At 59.9% G+C, this 22,156-nt stretch overlaps 1 protein-coding gene across 2 annotated transcripts in view; it reads right to left on the bottom strand.

Annotated features, from left to right (window-relative positions):
* RUNX1 (RUNX family transcription factor 1) overlaps positions 1-22,156 on the bottom strand; it is a 181,398-nt gene that overhangs the window by 8,310 nt on the left and 150,932 nt on the right. For both annotated transcript variants that reach the window (XM_079767160.1, XM_079767159.1), the window contains one exon: positions 57-218. In XM_079767160.1, the coding sequence (XP_079623286.1) occupies positions 57-218 (162 nt within the window). The remainder of the gene's footprint in view (positions 1-56; positions 219-22,156) is intronic.

Here is a 22,156-nt window from a genome sequence, read left to right on the forward strand (position 1 = left end):
CTCCCCCAACACACACACTCCAGCTCGCGTTCAGCGTGTGTCTCCGGGCAGCTTACTTGAGAGCCGGCTGGAAATCTCTGCGGAGAGGGTCGTCATGCCGCTGGCCCGGCCGGGCGAGATGGGCGTCGCTGGGTGCACGGAGGGAGAGGCGATCGACCCCAGGTACTGGTAGGACTGGTCGTAGGACCAGGGCGGGGAGGGCTGGATCTGCCTGGTGTCTGCGGAGAACCAGGAGGTCAGTGACAGGTAGAGCGGGAGGGGTTAAAACAAAGTCTTTGAAGAAGAAACCAGTTACCTTGTTTCAGTATGTCACCGTGTGTGGCCTGTCTGCCAGTGTCCAGGAAGCTTACTTACGTCCAAGTGTTTGCTTTTGTTTGGCCCTTTCTCCCCCAAAAATACTGAAATGTGGTTGATGTTGGGCTCTTGAAGATTTCCCTCTGATAACTGTCCCTCCACAGGCTTTATTTCATCACTCGAGGCCTGGTGCACAGGTTCGTGCACCGGTGGGGTCCCTCGGCCTGGCCTGCAGGGATCAGGCCGAAACCGGCTCTCCGACACCCCCCGAGGGGTCCCGGATTGTGAGAGGGCGGTTCTAGGGTGACGCACCCCGGAATCGGGCTCCCTACTCTCTGGTTCCAGGTGTGTCACCTGAGAACCGCAGCTGCCAAGTCACCACAGCTCAGCAGCTCCTGCGTTGAGCATCTGCCCCCTGGTCGTCAGTGCGCGTCATAGCTACTGGTCGGACGGTCAAGTGGTCGGATGGTTGCTTACACTCTTATATATATATAGATGGGAATAACAATGAGGAAGCTTTCCCAGTGGAGTGTTTTTTTTTGTTGTTTTTTTTTAATATATTTTTATTGGTTCCAGAGAGGAAGAGAGAGGGAGGGAGGGATAGAAACATCAATGATGAGAGGGAATCACTGATCGGCTGCCTCCTGCACGCCCCCCACTGGAGATTGAGTCCACAACCTGGGCATGTGCCCTGACCAGCAATCGAACGTGACCACCTGGTTCACAGGTGGACGCTCAACCACGGAGCCACACGGGCCGGGCCCGGCGGAGTGTTCATGTTCAAACTGTCGAGCTGCACGTAGCGACTGTGCAGACATTTCAGCGTCACCAATAATCACATGACCACCATCGGCAACGGCTCACAGACTCAGCGACCACCTGCCTGTCCTTAGAGAGCGAAAAGGAACGTAAAGTGCTTTTTCCTTCTGTGCCCTTGGCAGAGAGGATCCACGGGGTTGGGAATGTTTTCTGTTTAGGAGAGTTTTCTGCCAAGGCCGATGGAAAAGAAGGCCTGGCTGGGCAGCCGGCCCTGCGGCCCCATGACGCTCGCAAACCCAGCCCCGGGAGCCGGCTCCGTCACCCGACACCGGGGGTCCTGCCTCTCCTCGGGCAGAGTGCTGGGCAAGAACGTTCTAGGTTGCCAGGAAAGAGGCCCAGGAAGGCGACGAGACCAGAGCCGGCTTCAGAAGGGTTAGGTGAAGAGGATTTTGTAAACTGGACTCCAGCGTTCCGAGGAGTCTGTTTTCAAACGCATCACGCTGTTTGCAGATGAAAAGGAGGAGAAAAAAAACCCCTCTGTTTTTAGGCAAAACATGTAAGAAAATTCAGGTTGGACACTGCCCCCCGCATCAGCCGGCTTTACGTTTCTTTAGGTCAAACACTAAGGTTCTCCGTGTCCCGTCTTCTGTGGACAGAGAGCACAGCCAACTACCCCCCCACCCGCCGGGTCCCCCCAGCCAGGCCTGCCACGCTGGGCGTCACTCCAGAGAGCAAGCTGCGCAGGGAAAGAGCAGGTGTGAGTGTGGTACGTGCCGCGACGGGGACATGCGTTATGCCCCCGGTGATGCACATCCCACCTGCTCCCCAGGGGTCCCAGCTCCCGGGAAGGGGCGTCTCTGCTCAGCTCTCTGGCGGTGTATCATGGGTATCGCACCAGGCACCTGGGGCCCCCACCCCAGTCTGCCTTCTCATTCTCCTCCCAACAGCCCCACCCTTCCCTCAGACGGGTCCATTTCTTTCTACCTTTTTTATTTTTATTTTTATCCTCACCCAAGGATATTTTTCCATTGATTTTTAGAGAGAGGGAAAGACAGAGAGAAACATCGATGTGAGAGAAACACATCGATTGGTTGCCTTCTGCATGGGCTCTGACCAGGGCCCGGGCCGGGGAGGAGCCTGCATCCGAGGTACGTGCCCTTGACCGGAATCGAACCCGGGACCCTTCAGTCTGCAGGCCGATGCTCTATCCACTGAGCCACACCAGCCAGGGCATCTTCTCTTTTCTTAAGTAACTGAATTATTAAGTGTGAAAAACCTGGGCAGATATCTTAACTGAGGATCTTTGGATCTAATTGTACGGTCAGGTTTTCATGGGATGCTGGAGTTTAGAGAATGCGAGGAGCCGCAAGGCGTGAGAGAGAGACCCATCTGAAACTCGGGGAAAACACTCGGGCCGCAGGAGTGAAACCTGTCGGACCATCTCGCAGCTCAGAGCGCTTCCAGCCACGGAGCCAGACAGTTAGCAGCAGGCTGCGCCCGGTTCCCACGGCATTGCCAGCATTTCGCTCCCGGGGGGAAGGCGCCCTCGGCTCCCCTGTGAGATGGGCCTGTGTCCTCGCCACGCACACCCGCCCCGCGATCGGTGGCACGCAGCTCCCCGGATCCCTGAGAGAGCGAACAAAGGCGTTGGTGACCGTCACTCCGCCCCAGGCTGCGAGCCGCGGCGGCCGCGCGGCGGGCAGACAGCGCACGTGCCCGCCGGGGTGCGTGCTCCGTCACGTTTTACTGGAGCGGAGCGCCGTGCGAGGCTCTTCTGAACTCGTAATTAAGCCGTGCGAGCCGAGCCCGTGTTTCACAGCCTCTTAACAATGCGCTTCGGGAAAACGACCGTGATGATTAAAGTCTGCGTTCTGTGATTTTTCTGAACACAGCGTTTCAGGTTCAAGGTCTTCTCCCTTCACACTCCAACTCAGCTCCCCGCGTCGGAGGGGAGACAGCACTGAGCACCCCCGGGACCCCACCCGGGATCAGGGTCCGCCCCTGTGGCCGGGCTTCGGCCTCACTGCCCGGGGGGGCCAGAAGGTGGCGGTGTCGAGCTGCTCACATACCCTGTGGGTGTTTCCTTCCTCTATGTTATTGTTAACAAAAAGCCGAAACCAAAATGAAAACAGAAAACGCAGGGCCGGGGACATGGGGATGTGAGTTTGTAACTCAGTGCCCTTCCTGCTCGGACGGGGCCAACACGGACGCATGGACACACGTGCAGACATGGCAGTGCGTGGCCGCCCGGACCCCGAGTGAGTGTCGAAGTGCCCGTGTGGTGACCCGGGGTCACCTGCTCACACATTCTTTATTTTTTAAAAATATATTTTTATCAACTCCAGAGAGGAAGGGAGAGGGAGGGGAGAGAGAGAGAGAGAGCCATCAATGATGACAGACAACCATTGATTGGCTGCCTCCTGCACACCCCACACTGGGGATGGAGCCCGCAACCCGGGCCTGTGCCCTGACCGGGAATTGAACCGTGACCTCCTGGTTCATAGGTCAGTGCTCAACCACGGAGCCACGTGGCCGGGCATCACTTTCTTGCTCTCACCTGTGCAAGGAGGTGACCTCTGAGCACTGCCCACAGGATTCTCACCCACACAGGACCCGTGCGGCCGCTGCTTAACTCGCACGTTACGCAGAGTTAGGGGAGGAGCGGGCGGAGGCGTGGTGAGCGGGGTGCTGTGATCATCACCGTGAGCGCTCCGGGAAGCGGAAGGAGGCAGGGGGACGGGGCTCCCAGGAAAGAAGCCCCAGGCCGAGGGGGCCTCTGTCAGTCCTTCTCCGAGAGCCGCGCTGCCTGCTCTGGAGGGACCCCTCTCGGCAGACCCCCCGTCAGCTGGGCCACAGCGCACTGAGGATCTGCTCCGTGCTGGGCACGTGCTGCCTCACTGGGAACAGCTGGTAAACAAGACCAATGGGTCCCTGTCCCACTGGAGCTTAGAGACGGACCTTAGTGACAAAGCCAGGACCGCCGGGTGCCTGGAAAGGCTGCTTCCTATTGCATTAGTCCATCCTCTGAGAGTTGCTTCATTCATTCACTCATTCATTCATTCATTCACTCATTCATTCATTCCTAGGGTTGTGAAGTGATTCAGTTCCTCATTCCTTCATGTTGCCGACAAACATTTTGCTCCACTGGGGTGCTGACCTGGGGACCCCGTAGTGAATGGACACAGTCCTTGCCTCCAGGAGGTGGCTGGTGGGGACCTGCAGGCTGTACCCACTGGATTATCTGCTTCATCCAGACTTGCAAACAGCTGTTTCCACATCAGCGATAAGAACCCCAGCGGTATTTACTGCACGCTCAAGGTCTTCTCTCGAGAGGAGCCAATTAAGGGAAGCATCTAATTTAGGCCACAGAAAGGTTTCTGATTGAGCCCGGCCTTCACCATACACCAGTTATGACCGTGGGAGGGTCACCTGTTTCTCCGATACACGGTCTTCCTACTTCCAAGGGTGATAGTGAGACAAGTGAGATGAGCCGTAGTAAACGCACAGGGAGTCTAATTCCTGAGTGTGTCACTGCAGAGGAAAGGGAACCCATGCCCAGGGACTGGACGGATCTGTGTGCGTAAGGCCACAACCCCACTCCGGGACGAGGCTCAGGTAGCACTAACCGTTCACGGATGGAGACTCTGGAGATTACGGTGAAGAGCCAGGGAAACGGGAGGCTCGGGGTGAGGATGGAGAAGGCGAGGGTCCATGTTCCCATGAAAAGCCACGGGACCCGGGAGTTGAAGGGTGAGTCTCCTGCGTCTGCTTTCTCCAGGCACGTGGTGTCAGAGCATCCGCTTCACAGGCCTTTTGTGACGGGTTACTTTCAGCTTTTTGATGGACAATTAATGGGCAGAACCCAGCTCCCTCTCCACGCCATGATCCCTACTCCCTCCCATTGGAAATGAGGTCATAAACGGGTCGGGGGGGGAGAGATAGGGGTAAGGTGGGGTGAGGCAGTGGTGAGCTCAGAGGTAGCCACGGCCCGCATCAGCAGGAAGAAACCAGAGGGCTTCAGCTGTGGATGCAGCCATGTCACGAAGGCTCCGGCGCTGAAAACGAGCCTGTCCGTGGCTCTTGTCAACTGTCCTGCTGTCCCCTTGCTCAGCCCGATATGTGAAGAGCCGGGGGTCATCAAGCCCCTCTTCGCAATAAGAAAAAAGCTGAACAAAGTGACGACCCACGGCTCTTCGTGGGCCTGTCAGAACGGAGGTCACAGGGCAAACTGCCACCCTGGCATCTCGAGAGGCAGGGGAATACCAAGCCCCCGGAGGTCTGCCTCCTGGGGGCAGAGGTCGCCGGCCATCAGGCGGGAGGGACACCTGAATGGTAATTCAGACAAATCGTCGGAGGCTGAGTGTAGTCGGGTGTGAGAGCGAGAAACTCCCGGGGCTGTAGTCGGTGTGTGTGTGTGTGTGTGTGTGTGTGTGTGTGTGTGTGAGCGCACGCATGGGGAGCGCGTGGGGATGCTTTCCTGGGATTTCATCCATGAACGCCCCCAGGTTCTCATGGATCCAGCATAACAGTGGGTTGTAGCCAGCAGAGCTACAAGACTATTTAAGGAAGAGTCCGTAGGGAAGCCCAAGGGCAACGATGGAGACAGAAACAAGGACGTTAGAGGAATTTGAAGCTTCTGACACCTCCGGCTACAGCAAACATCAAACAGCCCAGCTCCTGGCGGCCTGAACAGCAGATCTCACACTAAAGGCCTATGTACCCCATACATCATGTCCAGCTTGCAAATCAGGGATCATAAGGCCAGAAAAAAAACAGTAGGAAGGGACAAAACAGGCATCAGAACCAGACTCCGATATCACACAAACTTCGGAATTACCAGACAGGGAACTTAACCATGATTAACTTGTTAAGGACTCTAATAGAAAAAGGTGACAGCGTGCAAGAAAATATGAATCGTGTAGGAAGAGAGATGGAAGCTCTAAGACCGAAAAGTAAATTCTAGAAATGAAAAACACTGTAACAGAAATGAGAAATGCCTTTGGTGGGGTCATCAGCAGCTGGACATGCTGAGGGAATAATCAATGAGCTTGAAAATATGTCAACAGAAAGGTAGAGAGAATAAAGGGGGAGTAGAAGAAGGTCTATGAACTTGGGGACAATTTCAAAAGGCGTAACACATGCAAAGTGGAAATAGCAGAAGGAAAAGGAAGAGAAAACAGATTGGAGGAAATATTTGAAGTATTATTGGCCAAGAATTTTACAAAATTAATGACAGACACTAAACCACAGATCCAGGAAGCTCACAGAACATCAAGCAAGCTCAATACCAAGTAATCTACATTTAGGCCTTGTGTGTTGAAACTGCAGAAAACTTGAAGACAAAGAGAGAAGCTTGAAAGAAGCCAGAAGCGAGTGGGGAAAGGGGTCACATTACGGAGAGAGTAACAAGATGAGGATTCCTGCAGACCTCTCTTCAGAAACCAGGAAGGCAAACAGAGAGGCGGGAAATATTTAGAGCGCTGAGAGAAAAAAAACCACCGACCTAAGCCACCAACCTAGTATTGTCTATTCAGCAAAATAAACCTTCAAAGGTACCGGAGAAATAAAGACATTCTCTGACAAACGAAAACTAAGACGATCCATCCAGCAGACATGTTAAAGTAAGTTCCTTAGGGAAAGAAATATAACCAGGGTCAGAAACTCAGATCGACGTAAAGGAAGAATAAATGAAGGTAAAAGAAAGTCTTAGTTTCCTATCCTTAATTGATCCACAAGATGATTTTCTGTTGAACAGGGCAATAGTGATAATGTATTGGGTAATTACAACAGAAGGCTCAGTGAAATGAACAACAGACATGGGAAGGAAGAAGCGGTGTCGTGTGGCTTTTAAGAGTTGTCATACATGTATTTTGCAACTCCAGGGCAACCACTAAAACACTTAAAAAGTATAACTAACACACTAAGAGGGGAGATAACATGAAATCACATAAGATGCTGTTAAAACCAGAGAATGCAGAAAACGAGGGGGAAGAAAATCAGGTGCAAGAAATATAAAACAGTCAACAAGCACGTCAGGTGTTAATGTCACTGTGTAAGCAATCTTAACCATAACCATGAATGGCCTAAATGACCAATGAAAGAACAGAGATGGCCAGAGCAGATAAAATGCAAGACAACTATGTGTTGTCTACGAGGAACCCAGTTTAAACGTAAAGACTCAGGCTAAGAGTCCAGGGGCAGGGAAAGACAGACCATGCTAACCCTAACCACACGCAGGCCAGCGTAGCTGTGTTCATTTTACGTGAAACCGACTTCAGAAGAAGGGACAATGTCGGGGGTAATGAGGGGAAATACATGATGATGAAGGAGTTAATTCTTTAAGAAGACACAATAATCTTTAAAAGATACGCACCTGACAACAGAGCGTGAAAAATCAGGAGGCAAAGACGTGTAGAACGACGAGGAAAAGTGGAAAAGCACACACACGGTGACAGATGAAGCGTTCCACACCCCTCTCAGCCACTGACCGCCAAGCAGGCCGAGAATTCGGGCAGAGTTGACCCCAGCCGTCCTACCAACCAACGTGCTCTAACATTTACAGAGCGACCCATCCAATAGCGGCAGAATGCACCTCTTCGCAGGCTCACGGGGGACACTCACCACGACAGACCCCGTCCTGGGCCCTAAAACACACCGTGACACACTGAAAGGAACGGACACGGTACACAGAATGTTCTCAGGCCACATGGGTTGAAATGGAAACATCAACAATAGAAATATAGCCAGAAAACAGGCACGTAACCGATGCTTCCCCAATACACTTCTGAGTAACCCCGGAGTTAAAGAAGAAGTCTAAAGAGGAGTTAAAATACACGTGGAACGAAATGAAAACCCAGCTCATCAAAACCTGCGGGATGCAGGACAAGCAGCGCTCAGAGGGAAATTGATAGCATTGAATGCATAGAATAGACAAGGAGAATGATGCAGAATCAATAACCTAAGCTTCTACCTTAAGAAACTGGACAAAAAAAAGAGCAAAATAAGCCTAAAGCAAGTAGAAGAAAAGAGATAATGAACATCAGGGCAGAAACCACTGAAACAGGACACAAAGGTGACAGAACCGATGGGACCCGCCAGCTGCTGTTTGAAAAGCTTCAGATGCTCTGCTTTGTCCCCGAGCTCCCTCCCGGCCACAGGAGAGGGAGGCCCGGGACCCTGATTCTACTGAGAACTTCTCTACTGGCTAACTACCACCCTCCCAACCTGGGGCCCCAGCACCCCCTGGGCCGGGACACCCCCCCAGCCTGGGCCCGGGGAAAGTGGGTGTGGTCTGTGGCTTGGACTTGGTGGTTACAGTGAGCGGGCCCTTGCTTTTTTCTTTTAAATATGCATTTTTTAAAAATTGATTTCAGGGAGGAAGCGAGAGGGAGAGAGAGAGACAGAAACATCAGTGAGAGAGAGTCATTGATCAGCCGCCTCCTGCACGCCCCACACTGGGGATCGAGCCCAACCTGGGCCTGTGCCCTGGCCGGGACTTGAACTGTGACCTCCTGGTTCATAGGTCGACGCTCAACCCCTGAGCCACGCGGGCCGGGCTCTTTGGCTGGTATCTTTAAAACACCTTCCGGTTGCCTTTCAGAGCCACGTGAAAACAAAGACCAGACAGTTATGTCTGCCTCAGGCCCTCGTGTCTGTTTGTGAAGGAGCCAAGCCTGGTTGGTGAACATATAAACCATCAGGGCCGCCCCGGACTTCTCCCCGCCCCCACCCCTCAGCTTGGAGTGGGCAGGGCGGCTCCCAGGGTGTCCTGCAGGGCCACCTCAGTCATGGGCAGCTGCTGTCATGCCCTCTGGGAGGCCTCGGGACGCACAACAGGATGTGACTCAGGCCTCAGGGATGTGAGTCAGTCTCCGGGGCGATGTGTCAGGGCGAGCCCCAGGGGTGGCCGGCATCTCCCGCCGGGACCCCTGGGAGGAACGGCAGCTCCCTCCTGCACACCCAAGGGGCGGGGGCCCCGCGCCTCACTGCCGCCTCAGGACGGTGTGAGGTCGGCTCCGAGGCCAGGCGCCGGGTCATTCTCTGCTGTGAATGGGGCTAGGCCCGAAAACCCCACTGTTTTCCTGAAGCCCGGTCCCCCCTCTGGCCCCGCAGCCAAAGTGCAGCTGCCGGGGAAGGGGGAAGGGGGAGGGGGGAGGGGTGCGCCAGGTAGCAGACACCGGTGAGCAAGGCGCTATCAGCGCGGTCCCAGGGTAACGTGAGTCAGTTCCCACCAGCTCCGAATCCTGGAAGAGGGGAGGTTGTGCAAGACTCTGGTATTTGCCAAGCGCTTGTCTCCGCGGGCCGCAGACATCTGGGTTAGTCATGCACAGCCGGCCGGTGCGTTCATTGTTCCGGCAATTACTGTGCCGGGAGGCAGCCAGCGCCAAGCCGGGGCAGAGGCCTGCCCGGGGCGCCTGCCTCCAGAGCCTCCGGGGTGAGGGGCCTGTCCTCGCCGCCGCCGCCCGCTGCCCGCCGCCCACCACGGGGATGGAGGAGGAACCGTGCGGTCACGGCGCCCCTCCCTGCCTCTGGGACCCGAATGCCGCGTGGGCCCGGGAGGCTCCGTGGCTTTGCGGTCGGGCGCGCGGGTGGCTGGCATCGGGGCCGCCCCGCCGCGGGCTCACCGCAGTCCCTCTCCGGCCTCCCTCTCCTCCTCTCTGCAAATGGAAGCCCCGGACTCACCTGCCTCACAGGTGTGAGCGCTAATTAGTGCTTGCCGAGCGCCTGAGCGCCCAGATGAAAGGCGCCCGTAAACGCAAAGCGCCCTGGCTCATTAGCCGTGCCAGACGGTTCCCAGGGGAACGCCGCCCGCACCACCTCCCCCCCCCCCACCCCCGCCAGGCCGGCTGGCTGAGCCGCATCTGCAGACACTCCGCACCCCGATCAGGGGGCTCTGGGGAGAGGCTGGGGGAAGCCACGGCTGCTAGGGAGACGGGGTTTGGGCAATGCCTGCGTTCCCTGCGGGCACGGTGTCCGGGGGCAGAGAGACGCGGCCTGCCGTCCGCAGGGTGGAGGGACATGGCTCCGGGGGACAGAGTTCTGTCCTCCTGCAGACAAACAATGGCCCTGCCCGGGGTTAAACACACGCCCCTTCTCCCTGCGGACACGTCTCCGTGGACTCTCTGCGCCTTCGCTTTCTCAGGCCAGGGTCTCACGGGAACGGGGAACAGGCTGTGCCAGTCCGATCGGACGTGCAGGGGAGCGTGTGGGAGCCCCCCGCTCTGCTGGGGTCCGTGTGGGCCCCGAGCCCCCGAGGACTGGGGAACCCCGTCTCAGAGTTGCCCCTCGGGGAGCAGAAGGGCCCGAGCCAGGGCACAGAAAGGCAGGCCTGAGGCCGGCGAGGTTGGGACTGAGCCCGCCCACCCCTCGCACTGTGCGCCCTGAGACTCAGCTTCCCCACCCGCGAGGAGGTCCCTGGGGCTGAGCGGACCCTGAGCGCCCTCACTGCTAACGCAGTCCCCACCCCCGGGGGCCAGGCTTCTCTCCGGCTTCAAACACAGACCCGCGTTCCCGAGCCGAGCCGTGCCGCCCGGCAGGGAATTCCCACCCGCGGACAGCTCCACGCGAGGAGGCGGGAGCCCTCCTTCGCCAGCGAGGTCCAGGTGTCCCGTGTCCCGAGGCCTCATCCGGGAAAGTGTGGCTTCACCATCCAGGCGTGCGGCGTCCCATAGCAGCCTTCCTCCGGGCAGCCTCCTCCACAGCGAGGCCCCGGCCGCCGGCCCTCGGCCCCTCGGCACAAGGCAGCCGCCCGTGGCCACGCGGCCGGGCCTCACCGCGGGCCAAGCAGGAAACCCGAAAACGGAGTCTTGCTCATCCCGGGACCCGGGGATGGGTCCCTCTCCCTCTCCTCGTTTTTTGGACATCGCTCAGTGACGGCTTTTCCACGGAGAACAGAGTGAGGGGGAGAGGCCCCCCCCCTCAGGCTCCTCGCCCCGCAGGTCCCCGCGGCTCGGGGCTCGCTAGGAAAATGGGACCCCTTGGCTTGCGAGCCAGGGGTGCCGATGCCAGTCTGTGTCCTCCGAGCCCCTGCCCGGTCCCTCTGGAGTCTCCCGCCCGAACGCGAGGGCCACGCAGGAGGCATCGGTCACCTCGGTCTGCAGCCAGCGCACACCCCAGAGCCGACCTTGGCGTGACCCCCTGGGCCTGCCCGGGTGAATCACAGGCCGCAAGGGCCGATGAGAAGCATAAAGGGGACTTTGAAGAGGAGCCACGCGAGGTCTAAAGCTCATCCTGGTGCGCGAACAAAGCACACCAACTAGTAACGCAGCTCCACCCCCGGCACCCACTCTCCGCGAATGTCACCCCGACTCTGATCCACCGAGGCACAGGCAAACCTGCCGGAACCCTTCCAAACCCCGCACTGACCTTGACTGAAGAACCACACACACACTCACACTCACACTCACACACACAAACACATACACACACATACACACACACACACTCACACACACACAAACACTCACACACGTAAACACACACTCACACACACACTCACACTCACACACACACTCACAAACACTCACACACACACTCACACTCACACACACACACTCACAAACACACACACACACTCACACACATAAACACACACTCATACACACACTCACACTCACACACACACTCACACACATACACACACTCACACACACAAACACACACAAACACACACACACTCATACACACACACACACTCACACACACACACACTCACACACATACACACACTCACACACACACATTCACACACACACACTCATACCCACAAACACACACATACACATATACACACACATGCACACATACTCACACACACTCATGCACACACATTCTCATATACTCACACAACTTACTCATACATACACACACACACACACACTCACACTCACTCACTCATGCATACACTCACACACACACTCATACCCACACTCACACACACACACACTCACACACTCTTGGTAGGAAGCAGGCCGCGGGTGATCCAGCCCCACAGCTTCGTTACTGACTGAGGAGAAGCAGCGGCGTTGCAGACACCACCTCCCCCCCCCCGCCCCACGAGCTCGCCTAGAAAGGTGACCCGGCCCGGGGGGAGGCTCCCCGAGACGCGCTACTTTCGAGGTCAGGGGGGCTCTCTAGGGGCAGCCGGCCGCACACACTCACACACACTCACACACACACTCACACACACTCACACACACACACTCACACACACACTCACACTCACACACACTCACACTCACACACACTCACACACACTCACACACACTCACACACGGTGGAGGCCCTTCTTTGTGCACGAGGAGCAGTGTGAGGTGCAGGGGGCTGACCAGCGGCGGACGGGACCCGCGGGACCTGCAGAGGCGCGAGACGCCAGTGACGCCCCCGGGGGTGCGCCGAGGTCCCGTGTGGACTGACCAAGTCCCGTGGGCCCCCCAGACGGGTCTGAACAGGGGCACGGGGCACGGTCAGGAGACACGCTGGGTTGTCACATTTGGGGTGGGGGGGGGTGCTGGCCTCTGGTGGGCGGAGGCCAGGGAGCTGTTCGACACCCCGCAGTGCCCGGGGCGGCCCACAGCAGAGCACGATTCCCCACGGTCAGCGGCGCCCTGGGGAGCCCGCCCAGGTGGGCAGCACGCGGCCTCGGTCACCAGTCAAACCCGGAGGACGGCCCGAGGGGCGGCTTTCAGAGCTGCCGGGGAAGTCAGCGCAGCCGCCGGCTGGGCAGCAGACGTGAGAAACAGGACCTGGGCGTGGGGGCGCTCTGGGCCCCGGGAGCCGGGGCGGCTGGTGGCCATTCGGGGCGGGGGCGGCACCAGCAGTCACCGTGCCCGGAGCGCCCCGTCCCTACGCCAGGGTTGGGGACGATGGCTTCCTCAGGGCCTGGCACCCCGCAGCCGGGCCCTGGGGGAACACAGGAGTAACCCCGACAGCGTCCCTCCTGAGCTGACCGTTGGCTCTGCCACCTGGGAAGGGCAGGCCGGCGCTTGCCTCCCCGAGCTCCCGGGCGTGAGTCACATGTAACCAGATAATGATGCAAATCGCTGTCAACACGTCTAGGGTTTCACCCAGCCGCCCTGGACGAGGGTGAGAGGGCCCCTCAGACGCCGGGCCAGCCGTCTCGGGCGGAGCCAGCGGTGGACAGCGAGGGGACCGCGGTCCCCAGGGCGGACGGGGACAGCCCCCTGGTCCTCCGTAAGGTGCCGTGTTTACAGGACGACGGAGCCGTTTCTCCCTTGATCTGGTGACCACACGCTGACAAGATGAAGACCGGTCTGAACCTCAAGGGAGAACAGCAGTCACCACCAAGCCCAGTGCCCGACGGACGGACGGACGGACGGACGGACGCTGGGGCGGGCACGTGGTCCTGCCCACAGGCCGCGACCCTGGGCCTGCGGGGCTCCCCGAGACGACCTCGCCATGGCGTCTCCGTCCCCGAAGGCAGCCCGCGCAGCCCCAAGCCTCAAGCGCACGCTGGGTCCGTCGCCGAGAATTCCTCACCCGTCAGGATGAGGGAGGAAGGGAGGTGGCCATCTCCCGCCCCTGCTCTGTGCTCTGGGGTGCTCCTGGGGGCGGGGTCAGGCTCCCGGAAACAGGGAAGTGGCCGGAGGTAACACTATCGCCGGGCCCCGCCCTCTGCCTAATGGCCTGGAGCTGCCAAGCTGCTCGTGGTGAACGCTTTTATGGAAAGTGCCCTGCCCTCTCCTCTCCGCTTATCACTGGGACCCACGCGTGAGCCGAGCTCACAGGAGCCTGCGTCCTGGTGGGTCAGGCCCCAGCTCCCTGGTCCCACACTCTGGCCCCAGGTGAGGCCCCGGCTGGGCTGGACGGGGGATGCGGGGCAGGGGATGCAGGGCGGGGGTGGGGATGAGAAGCAATTACCAGGCAGACCGCGGAGGCCCTGGGCCCTGGGGCACCGGCTGCTGACGAAAGGCTCCAGGCCCCGTTGCGTCTCCGCGGGATCCCGCCTCGCCCGCCTCGGGACCAGGCAGGCTTCAGGGCGATAACATCGGCTCCTGTCCTCGGCACCCCAGGGTCTCCGCTGTCTCCCGACAAGAACGTGCAAGTACCAACAAAAGCCCATTGTCCCAGCTCCCCCTGCGCCGGCCGCACTGGCCGAGGCCTTCCTGGTCTGGCCCGTGGACAACCCGCCCGAAGGCCGGGCCGTCGGCGCGAGCTGCCCGGCTCTGCAGGCCTTTGGAACGCGTCCCCTTCCCGGCAACAGGGACTTCCTGTCCGTCTGTTTCTAAAAACCAAACAAACCAGCAAACCAGTCTCAACAACACGTGCGAGTCCCGTCCCCTCGCCTGGAACAAGAGGCTCCGAGGAGCCGGGAAGAGGAGATGGAGACGCCAAGGGGCCGATGGACAAGGAGGGCGGCCGATGGCCTCCTCGCCTGGTCCACTGGGTCACTGTGCCCAGGCCGAGACCGGAGGGCCGGCAGAGAGGGTTGGCACAGACAGAGAGGGTTGGCACGGGCCTGCGTACACCCGCCGCCGAGTGTAACGCAGCGAGGCTGCGGAGGGACAGGGAGGAGCCACCGAGGTGGTGGTTGGGAAATGTCCAGTGTTGGGCCCGGAGGCCAGGCCCAGGGGTCGGTTTGGGAGAGAGGCTGTGATTAGGGTGGGAACGTGGGGGGATTAGCAACAGAAAGAGTGACCTTGGAGGGATGGATCTGGAAAGTTCTGGAACCAAGAAGGACCTAGGCAAGCTTTTAAAGAAGAGGCAACACAGGAGCCCACCTGGGCATGGCAGGAGGGGACAGGACCTGGGGTCCGGGGAGAGCAGTGAGGTGCGTGTGGGGTTACAGGGGGTGCTAGACAACCAATTCCTACTTTGGGTCCAAATCTCTACGTGACTGTGTAGAACCAGGGCCAGGTATTTGGAGGGCAGCTGAGCTGGGAGCAAGGCAGGTGGCAGGAAAGAAGTGGCAGGAGAGTTTGGCCTGGGCGGGGGGCGGGGCGGGGGAGCAGGCAAATAGCAACAGGAAAGGAAGCTCACCGGCTTTAGTCAACAGAGGCTGTTGGGTGATAAGGTCAAGAAGCACAGAGAGCCCGGCTGGTGTGGCTCAGTGGTTGAGGGTCGACCTATGAATCAGGAGGTCACGGTTCGATTCCTGGTCAAGGGCACATGCCAGATTGCGGGCTCGATCCCCAGTGCAGGGCGTGCAGGAGGCAGCCGATCAGTGATTCTCTCTCATCACTGATGTTTCTCTCTCTCTCTCTCCCTTCCTCTCTGAAATCAATGAAGAAATTTTGTATATATAAAGCAGCACAGAGATGTCACATTTTCCTCTCTGTCACAGTGGCACGGCAAGGGCTCCAGGCGGGCATGCTGTCACTTGGGGGACCACCTGGCTCCCGCCCCAGCTGGGCTCAGGGGGGGGGGGGGCAGACCGGGCATCACTGAATCAGGAAGCGAGAGCCCCCGAGGCGGCGGGCAGGGCAGCTGCGCTCGGCCTGAGAGCTGGGAGGAGCCAGCGCGGACGAGTGCAGGGAAGGTGCCCTTGGGCGTGGGCCTGGGGTGGGGGAGAGGCCGGCCACACCGACTCCCAGGAGAACCTGTCCCTCTCGGAGCGAGGCTGAGACGTGGAGGACGCGGCAGGCGCTCGGGCTCCGGGAGGCAGGAGGCAGCTCAGCAGGGGCCCGAGGTTTGGCTGATGGCGCAGCTCAGAGGGGAGTCATCCCTGGGCCCCAGGAGCCTGGGACACTGGGGCGCAGCGGACACTGGGGCGCCTCTGACCGAACACTGAGCTCCGAAATCATGAGCCACGAGGGGTTCCCAATGGGACCCAGACAGGTCGTGTCTGGGCGGCCTCAGGTCAAGGTCGTTGGAACAAAGGCTCCGGACGCCTCAGCGCTGCGGCCAGCTCCTCCTGCGTGGCTGACGAGGGCCAGGAGGCTGAAGTGGGGGGGGGGGGGGAGCAGAGGGGCCCTGCTTCACCAGGGAGGACACAGTGCCCTCTGCTTCCCGCTCCCGCCCTGACACGCCAGGGGGAGGAGAACCAGGAAGAGAAAAGCTTTTGCCAACAGACCGTCCATGCAGGCAGCTCAGGTTTCAGCACGGGGGGGGGGGGGGGAGGGCGGGGGGGCACCCCTACCACACCCCCTTCCTACCCCAGCACGGCCGGGGGTTACTGCACAGCCTCGAGCTCTTGCTGGCAGGAGGAAGTTCTCCCTCATAAGAGAGCTACTGTGGGCATTGTTTGTTTTTTAATTTCCAAAAACAAGGAAATGTTTACAAAATGGGGGGGGGGGAGCAGGGAGGAGAGGGAAGGAGAGGGAAGGAGAGGGCGAGGGCGAGGGAGGCGTGACCCCGTGTTTCCCAGTCTCCCCGCATCTCCCGGCTCCTCCCCGGCCCCTCCCAGCCGCCGCCTGAGGAGTGTGAACAAGGCCCTCATTGTCTGGGGCAGGTGTGAGATTGGACTTGAGTCCCCGCCAAGCTGGGCTCCGGAGCCAGCGCTGGGAGCCGCCAACATGCTCCCGCCTGGTCAGACCCCTGCAGCCGCCGCGTCTCCGCACCCGGAGGCTGAACCCACACAACGTAAATCTGGGGGGTGGCCCAGCGGCCGGCGCTCCTGGGGGGACTCCTGCAGCCTGCCTGCCCGCAGACTCGGCCTGTTGGGGTTCTCCGAGGCTTTTTTTTGGTCATAAAACGATGAGAAAACGGGTGGCGCACACAGAGCCTCGCCGCCGCCGGGGTTTGCCCCGTCTTGTCCCAGCCGCCCCGCCCCCCCGCCCCCCCTCGCCCAGAGGCGCTGTTTTGAAGAGACGGCTAGGGAGGTTCAGGGCCAGGGACGGGGAGCCTGTCCCTGGGGGAGGACGGCCGGGCGCGGGGAGCTGACGAGCAGGCGGGGTGACCCCTGGCCAGCCACGGAACCCCTCTGGGCTTCCAGGTTCTTGTCTAACAACCGAGGGGGCTGGCCATCCCGCGCTGGCCTAGCTTTCTCTGACTCATTGGTCGCCGTGGTCAGAAGTTCAAAGCCTGACTCAGGGGAACTCGCTCCCCTCGGGGAGAGCTTGCGACACGCGCATTCTCCGCGTCTGAGTGGGTCTGTGTCTTCGAGCGAGAAAAGGCCAGGCGCAGCCTCCCCGCTCCGGCGTCCTCTCTTATCTGCGCCCGGGGCCCCGGTTCTCAGGCCGCTGAGGCAAGACCGGGATGCGGCCGGGACATGTCCGAGCCGCACGGGCGGGAGGCACTGATGGGGACGATAGGGCCACATGCTAGTCTGTCTCCTTTTCTCCTGATGAACTCTGACCTTCGTTCCACCTGGAGAGGAGACCCGGAGCCGCCCGCGGGGCCGGCCTCAGACGGGAGGGCCTGGGTCTCTTTGCGGGGGGGCCCCGGGGATTGTCCGGGGTGGCTCCGGCCCTGCCGCTCAGGACCCTGACCTGCATCCCGCACGGGGCGTGGCACACGGGACGCTGTCGGTGGCCTGGCGCCCCGGCTCTGAGTGCGCAGCTGTTCGGGGAGTAAAGGGGTGACGTTGGCAGCAGCGTCCTGAACGAGGCGCCGGTCACTCAGCCCCAGCCCCTGTCCCCCATCCCCCCAGCCTGCCTGCCACTCAGCACCAGCCCCTGCCCCCGCCAGCCTGCCCCCTCCCGGCCTGCCCGCATACCGGCACCTGTTTGCCCCCAGCACACACGTAGCAGGCTCTCACGGCCCGTCTGGCTCATGGGCGGAATCGGCACAGGGAGGCATGACCTTAAAGTCCCACAGGAAGGTGAAACTCGGTTCAAAGAAATCCTTCTGTGGATGGCTCTTTAAAAATGCCAGAGAAGCCCTGGCGTGGCTCAGCGGTTGAGCACTGACCTATGAACCAGGAGGTCACGGTTTGATTCCTGGTCAGGGCATATACCAGGGCTGTGGGCTCCATCCCCAGTGGGGGGCATGCAGAAGGCAGCTGATCAGTGATTCTCTCTCATCACGAATGTTTCTATCTCTCTCTCTCCCTGTCCCTTCCTCTCTGAAATCAATAAAAAATATTTAAAAAAAAAAAGCCAAAGAAGCTGCCCATGACATTCTCGGAACGTGTCCGATTTGTGCGAGTCAGGGACCAGGCCAGCGCTCGTCTCTGACAGCTGCCCCGGGGGCCCATGGCGGGAGTGTCCCTCAGCCCCCTGCGGCTGTCTGCTCCCCCCAGCGAGCAGGGCTGGGGCGCTCGGCGGGGCTGAGAGGATGGGGTGCATTTGGGAGGGGGTTCTCCTCCTGCCCTTTGAAGCCCCCTCCGTGGGTATGGAATCGAACGTTTCCACTGGAGACACGGAAGCCAGGACACAGAACCCAACCGTCTCATCTCCGCCAGGGGCCGCACGCTGCCAGGGCGCCGCTGACGGTCCAGTGCGGGCTCCGCTCCGGTGGCAGAGGCCACGCGGGGCCACCTCCGGGGCGGAGGCAGGAGGGCCTGACCAAGGGCGGAGCCGGGGCCAGGAGTCCCGGGACCTGGCGTGCAGGTCTGCCTCCCACTGGGCGTCCGGGTCTCATGAATAAATGAAAGGCTCTGAGCAAAGACACTGATGGTCCCTTTCAAGTTCACCAGGGTCCCGTTCCCATTTGACCTTGACCTTGTGCCTCACTGGCCCTGGGCGCTCCTGTAGAGCTGACCGGGGACACGAATGCCCTGTTCCCCCCCCCCCCCCCGCCACCTCCCCAGTGCTGGCGATCAGCTCAGAGCACCTGAGCCCACAGGACAGCACAGATGGGCACCCCCTGGGGACCCACCAATGCCCCCCAGCAAAGGGCACAACAGGAGCGGTAACACGAAAAGGAATGAGGCGACCGTTAGTTTAGGACGGAGAGTGCATCGCCCCCGAAGGGAACACTGGGCAGGAGCACACCGCTCCCTGGCCACGAGCCGTGAGGCGGTGCGAGGAACACGTGCAGGGGGCACCCTGCGCCAGGCACCCGGCTGCTGCCCACGAACCCCTCAGTCCTCACGGCTCTCCCGTGAGAGGCGCGGTTACTCCCACGCCCCTTCGGCAGCGGGCGCCGCGCCGCAGAGAACGCATGAGCCCCCGCGAGGCCACGCGGCCAGCCCGGCGTGGATCCCAGCCCATTCCACATCCCGCACGTGAGGTCGGCATCAGCTATGGATGCCGACGCAGCCCCCGCGCAGACGGTCCTGGGGCCTCCGGGTTCCCTGAGCCCCTCCTCGTGCTCAGTGGGAGGAACAGCCCCCCTGACTGACAGACGGGGTACAGAGGAGCCGGGACACCCCCAGGCCCCGTGCCTCCCTCCGAGGAAGCAGGTGCCGACCAGGGAGGGAGCTCAGGGAGGAGGAGACGTCCGTCCGTCCATCCGGTAAAGCCCCGCTACGGCATCCCTCCCGCCCCGCCCCACCCCCACCCCCACCCACGCCCCCACAGGCGCGAAAGAATCACACGCGGAGCTGGGGAAGATTCTGGAGTAAGCCTAACAAGATTTCCGCTGCCTCCACCTGAATTGGCCATCTGTGATTTTGCACAAATTCAATTTCAGAGTCATGCTTGATAATTTGTGGGAAATCGTATTAAATTAAACAGACCCACGTCTGGGCAACGGCTTCTCTCACTCGCCACCAGATGACGGCTCAGAAAAGCCGAGCGTGCGGCTACAATAGTCCCCCCAAAAGAGCCTTTTAATCCGGGCGGCAGGGTGGTGGCTCTGGGGCATCCCTACTGGTCCCCTGAGGATGCTGGTTGGGACCGGTCACCCCCGGGACCGCCACGCCCTCCCCAGGACCACACACTGAGAGCTTCAGCGCTCCCTGCCTAAGCAAGCCCATGGCGGGTGGGCCCGGGACTCTGGGCTCCCCAGACGGAGCCGAGCCAGGCCACGTGGCCGCCCAGGGCCTGGGACCCTCCGGACCACGTCACGCACCTTAGGGGCGGCTGGTGGCGGGGATTGCATGCACCCGGAGCGGGTCCCTCTACAAACGTGAGCTGCCGTCACGTCGTCGCTGCCTTTGGTAAGCGTGGAGCCAGGCGATGACCTCGTGCTGATCTCGCTGCAGCAGCCGCTCCCAAAACCACCCAAGGAGTGGCGCCCCCCAAACCCACGCTCCAGGTTCAAAACGGCGGGAGTCACTGTGCGTTTCAGAGCCTTCTGGGTCCACCCTCCCGAGGCAGCCGCCCTGGGGAGCACGGAGGCCGGCCCAGACGCGGGCCCTGCCACTGCTCAGCCAGCGGGCGATGTACAGCCACGCACAGAAGAGGGGGCACAGGCCCGGGGGGAGCGAGCCCCGCACACCACTTAGCGCAGAGACGCCCGGCGGAGCCCGGGGGCGGGCGCTGACTCTCACAGACCCGCCGATAGCATCACCCTTCTGTAATGCGCCATCTGATACGTGCGCAGAAAGGCACTAATGGAGCGTGAGCGGCCACGGCAGGGCAGCGGCCCCGGGGACGTAATGAAACCACCACGCTTGCCTCCCTTGCGCGCTCGGCAACTCCAAGTGCAGCCGCAGGTTGGACTATCTCTTGCTCCTTTTAAAACCGGTGCAGCCCATCGGCGCGGCTCAGCGGTGGAGCGTCGACCTAGGAACCAGGAGGTCACGGTTCGACTCCTGGTCGGGGCACAGGCCCAGGTTGCAGGCTCGATCCCCAGAGGGGGCCTGTAGGAGGTGGCAGATCAATGATTCTTGATCATCATTGATGTTTCTCTCTCTCTCCCTCTCCCTGCCTCTCTGAAATCAATAAAAATATTAAAAAAAAATCTTGAAACTGCTCTTGGAAGGTTCTGATCTAAACATGACCCTGAGGGGGTGTGAGAGGGCCCGGGGCCCAGGACGGCTGCCCCTGAGCCGTGTCTGGAGGGAATGACTCAGTTCGGCCCAACTTCTCCTGCTCATGGCTCATCCAGGGACCCTGTTTTCTCTTGAAAATGCTTATTTCTTTTAAACATCAATGTTATATTCATGTCACTTAGGAGGGCCTGAACTGGTGAACTCTGCCTGCACACTTTCCAGAGCTTAAAATATAACAACCCCTGGACAGGAACGCCACACCCCCTTTCTCCCGCCCATCCCGGGACTCACACAGAAACTCAACCCGCGGGCTGGCCAGTGTTTGTCTTTGGGGAGAGTTCTATACTATTCTTTTTTAATTTATTATTTTGTTTTATTTACTGTGGTTGGTAACTGGATCTCTGGTAGCAGAACATACAATGTCCTGCCAGAAAGAGATTATGGAAGAAAGCGTATGGAGAGAGCGGGTCTGCCCGGGAAGATTTTATTTACAGGCGTTTTGCAATCCGTCTCTTTAATCTCCACCACAATCGGGCTGTTCTATGGCTGGGAGGGCAATTGTTCCATCAGGAGAAAGCTGTGTGGGGCTGAGGCGCTGAGACGGAGGTGGAAAGACACAACACAAATGCACACCCAGGTGGCTCTGACAGGGGGGGCTGGCGCCCCGTCTCTGTGCCCCACCCCCCCACCCCCCTCCCCAGGAAGTCAGGCTCTGAGGGCCAGAGAGGAAAAACAGAAGCAGTTCCAGCTCCTCACAGTATCTGCGTGAGGGACAGAGCGTAGCAGGGCCTGCCCCCGCCGAGCCAGCGGCCTGCACCCTGTTCCTCGTGTCAGGAAACACACGCAGATGAGCAAACCCCGCACGGCGTGGGGAGCGCCCTCCCCAGGAGGCCTGGCCGCTCTGGAACCAGGGCCTGCTTTCCGACCAGCATCTGCTCTGGGTACAAACTTCCGGGAAACGCTGGTCTGCCTCCCGCCTTCAGCCTCTGTTTCTGTTTTTAAATATCCAGACGGGAAAGGATGCCTGGCAGGGATGGGCGAGTTCGGGCTCAGGAGCTATGCCAAGCAACTGCCAGCCCTTCGGAGGGGGTGCCTGGACCACAATGCCTTGCAGTGAAGCCACGAAGCGTTTCCCTTCAGGCTGGGGTTGGGGTTAGGGTTAGGACTGGGGTTGTGGTTGGTGTGCGATGCAGAGCTGGGTAAAGGCTCGGGCACGGTGAAGGCCAGGATGGAGCCGGGGCTATGGTTGGGTTTAGGTTTTTAAAGGAAGTTTTAAAGCCGGAGCTCAGGTTGTGTTTAGGGTTACCGTTAGGTTTGGGGTTGGGGTAAAATTTAGAGCCGAGGCCAGGGTTGGGTGTGGGCTGACACCAGGGTTCAGCACAG

The sequence above is a fragment of the Cnephaeus nilssonii genome, assembly GCF_951640355.1.
Source record: "Cnephaeus nilssonii genome assembly, chromosome: 3".
NCBI lineage: Eukaryota > Metazoa > Chordata > Mammalia > Chiroptera > Vespertilionidae > Cnephaeus > Cnephaeus nilssonii.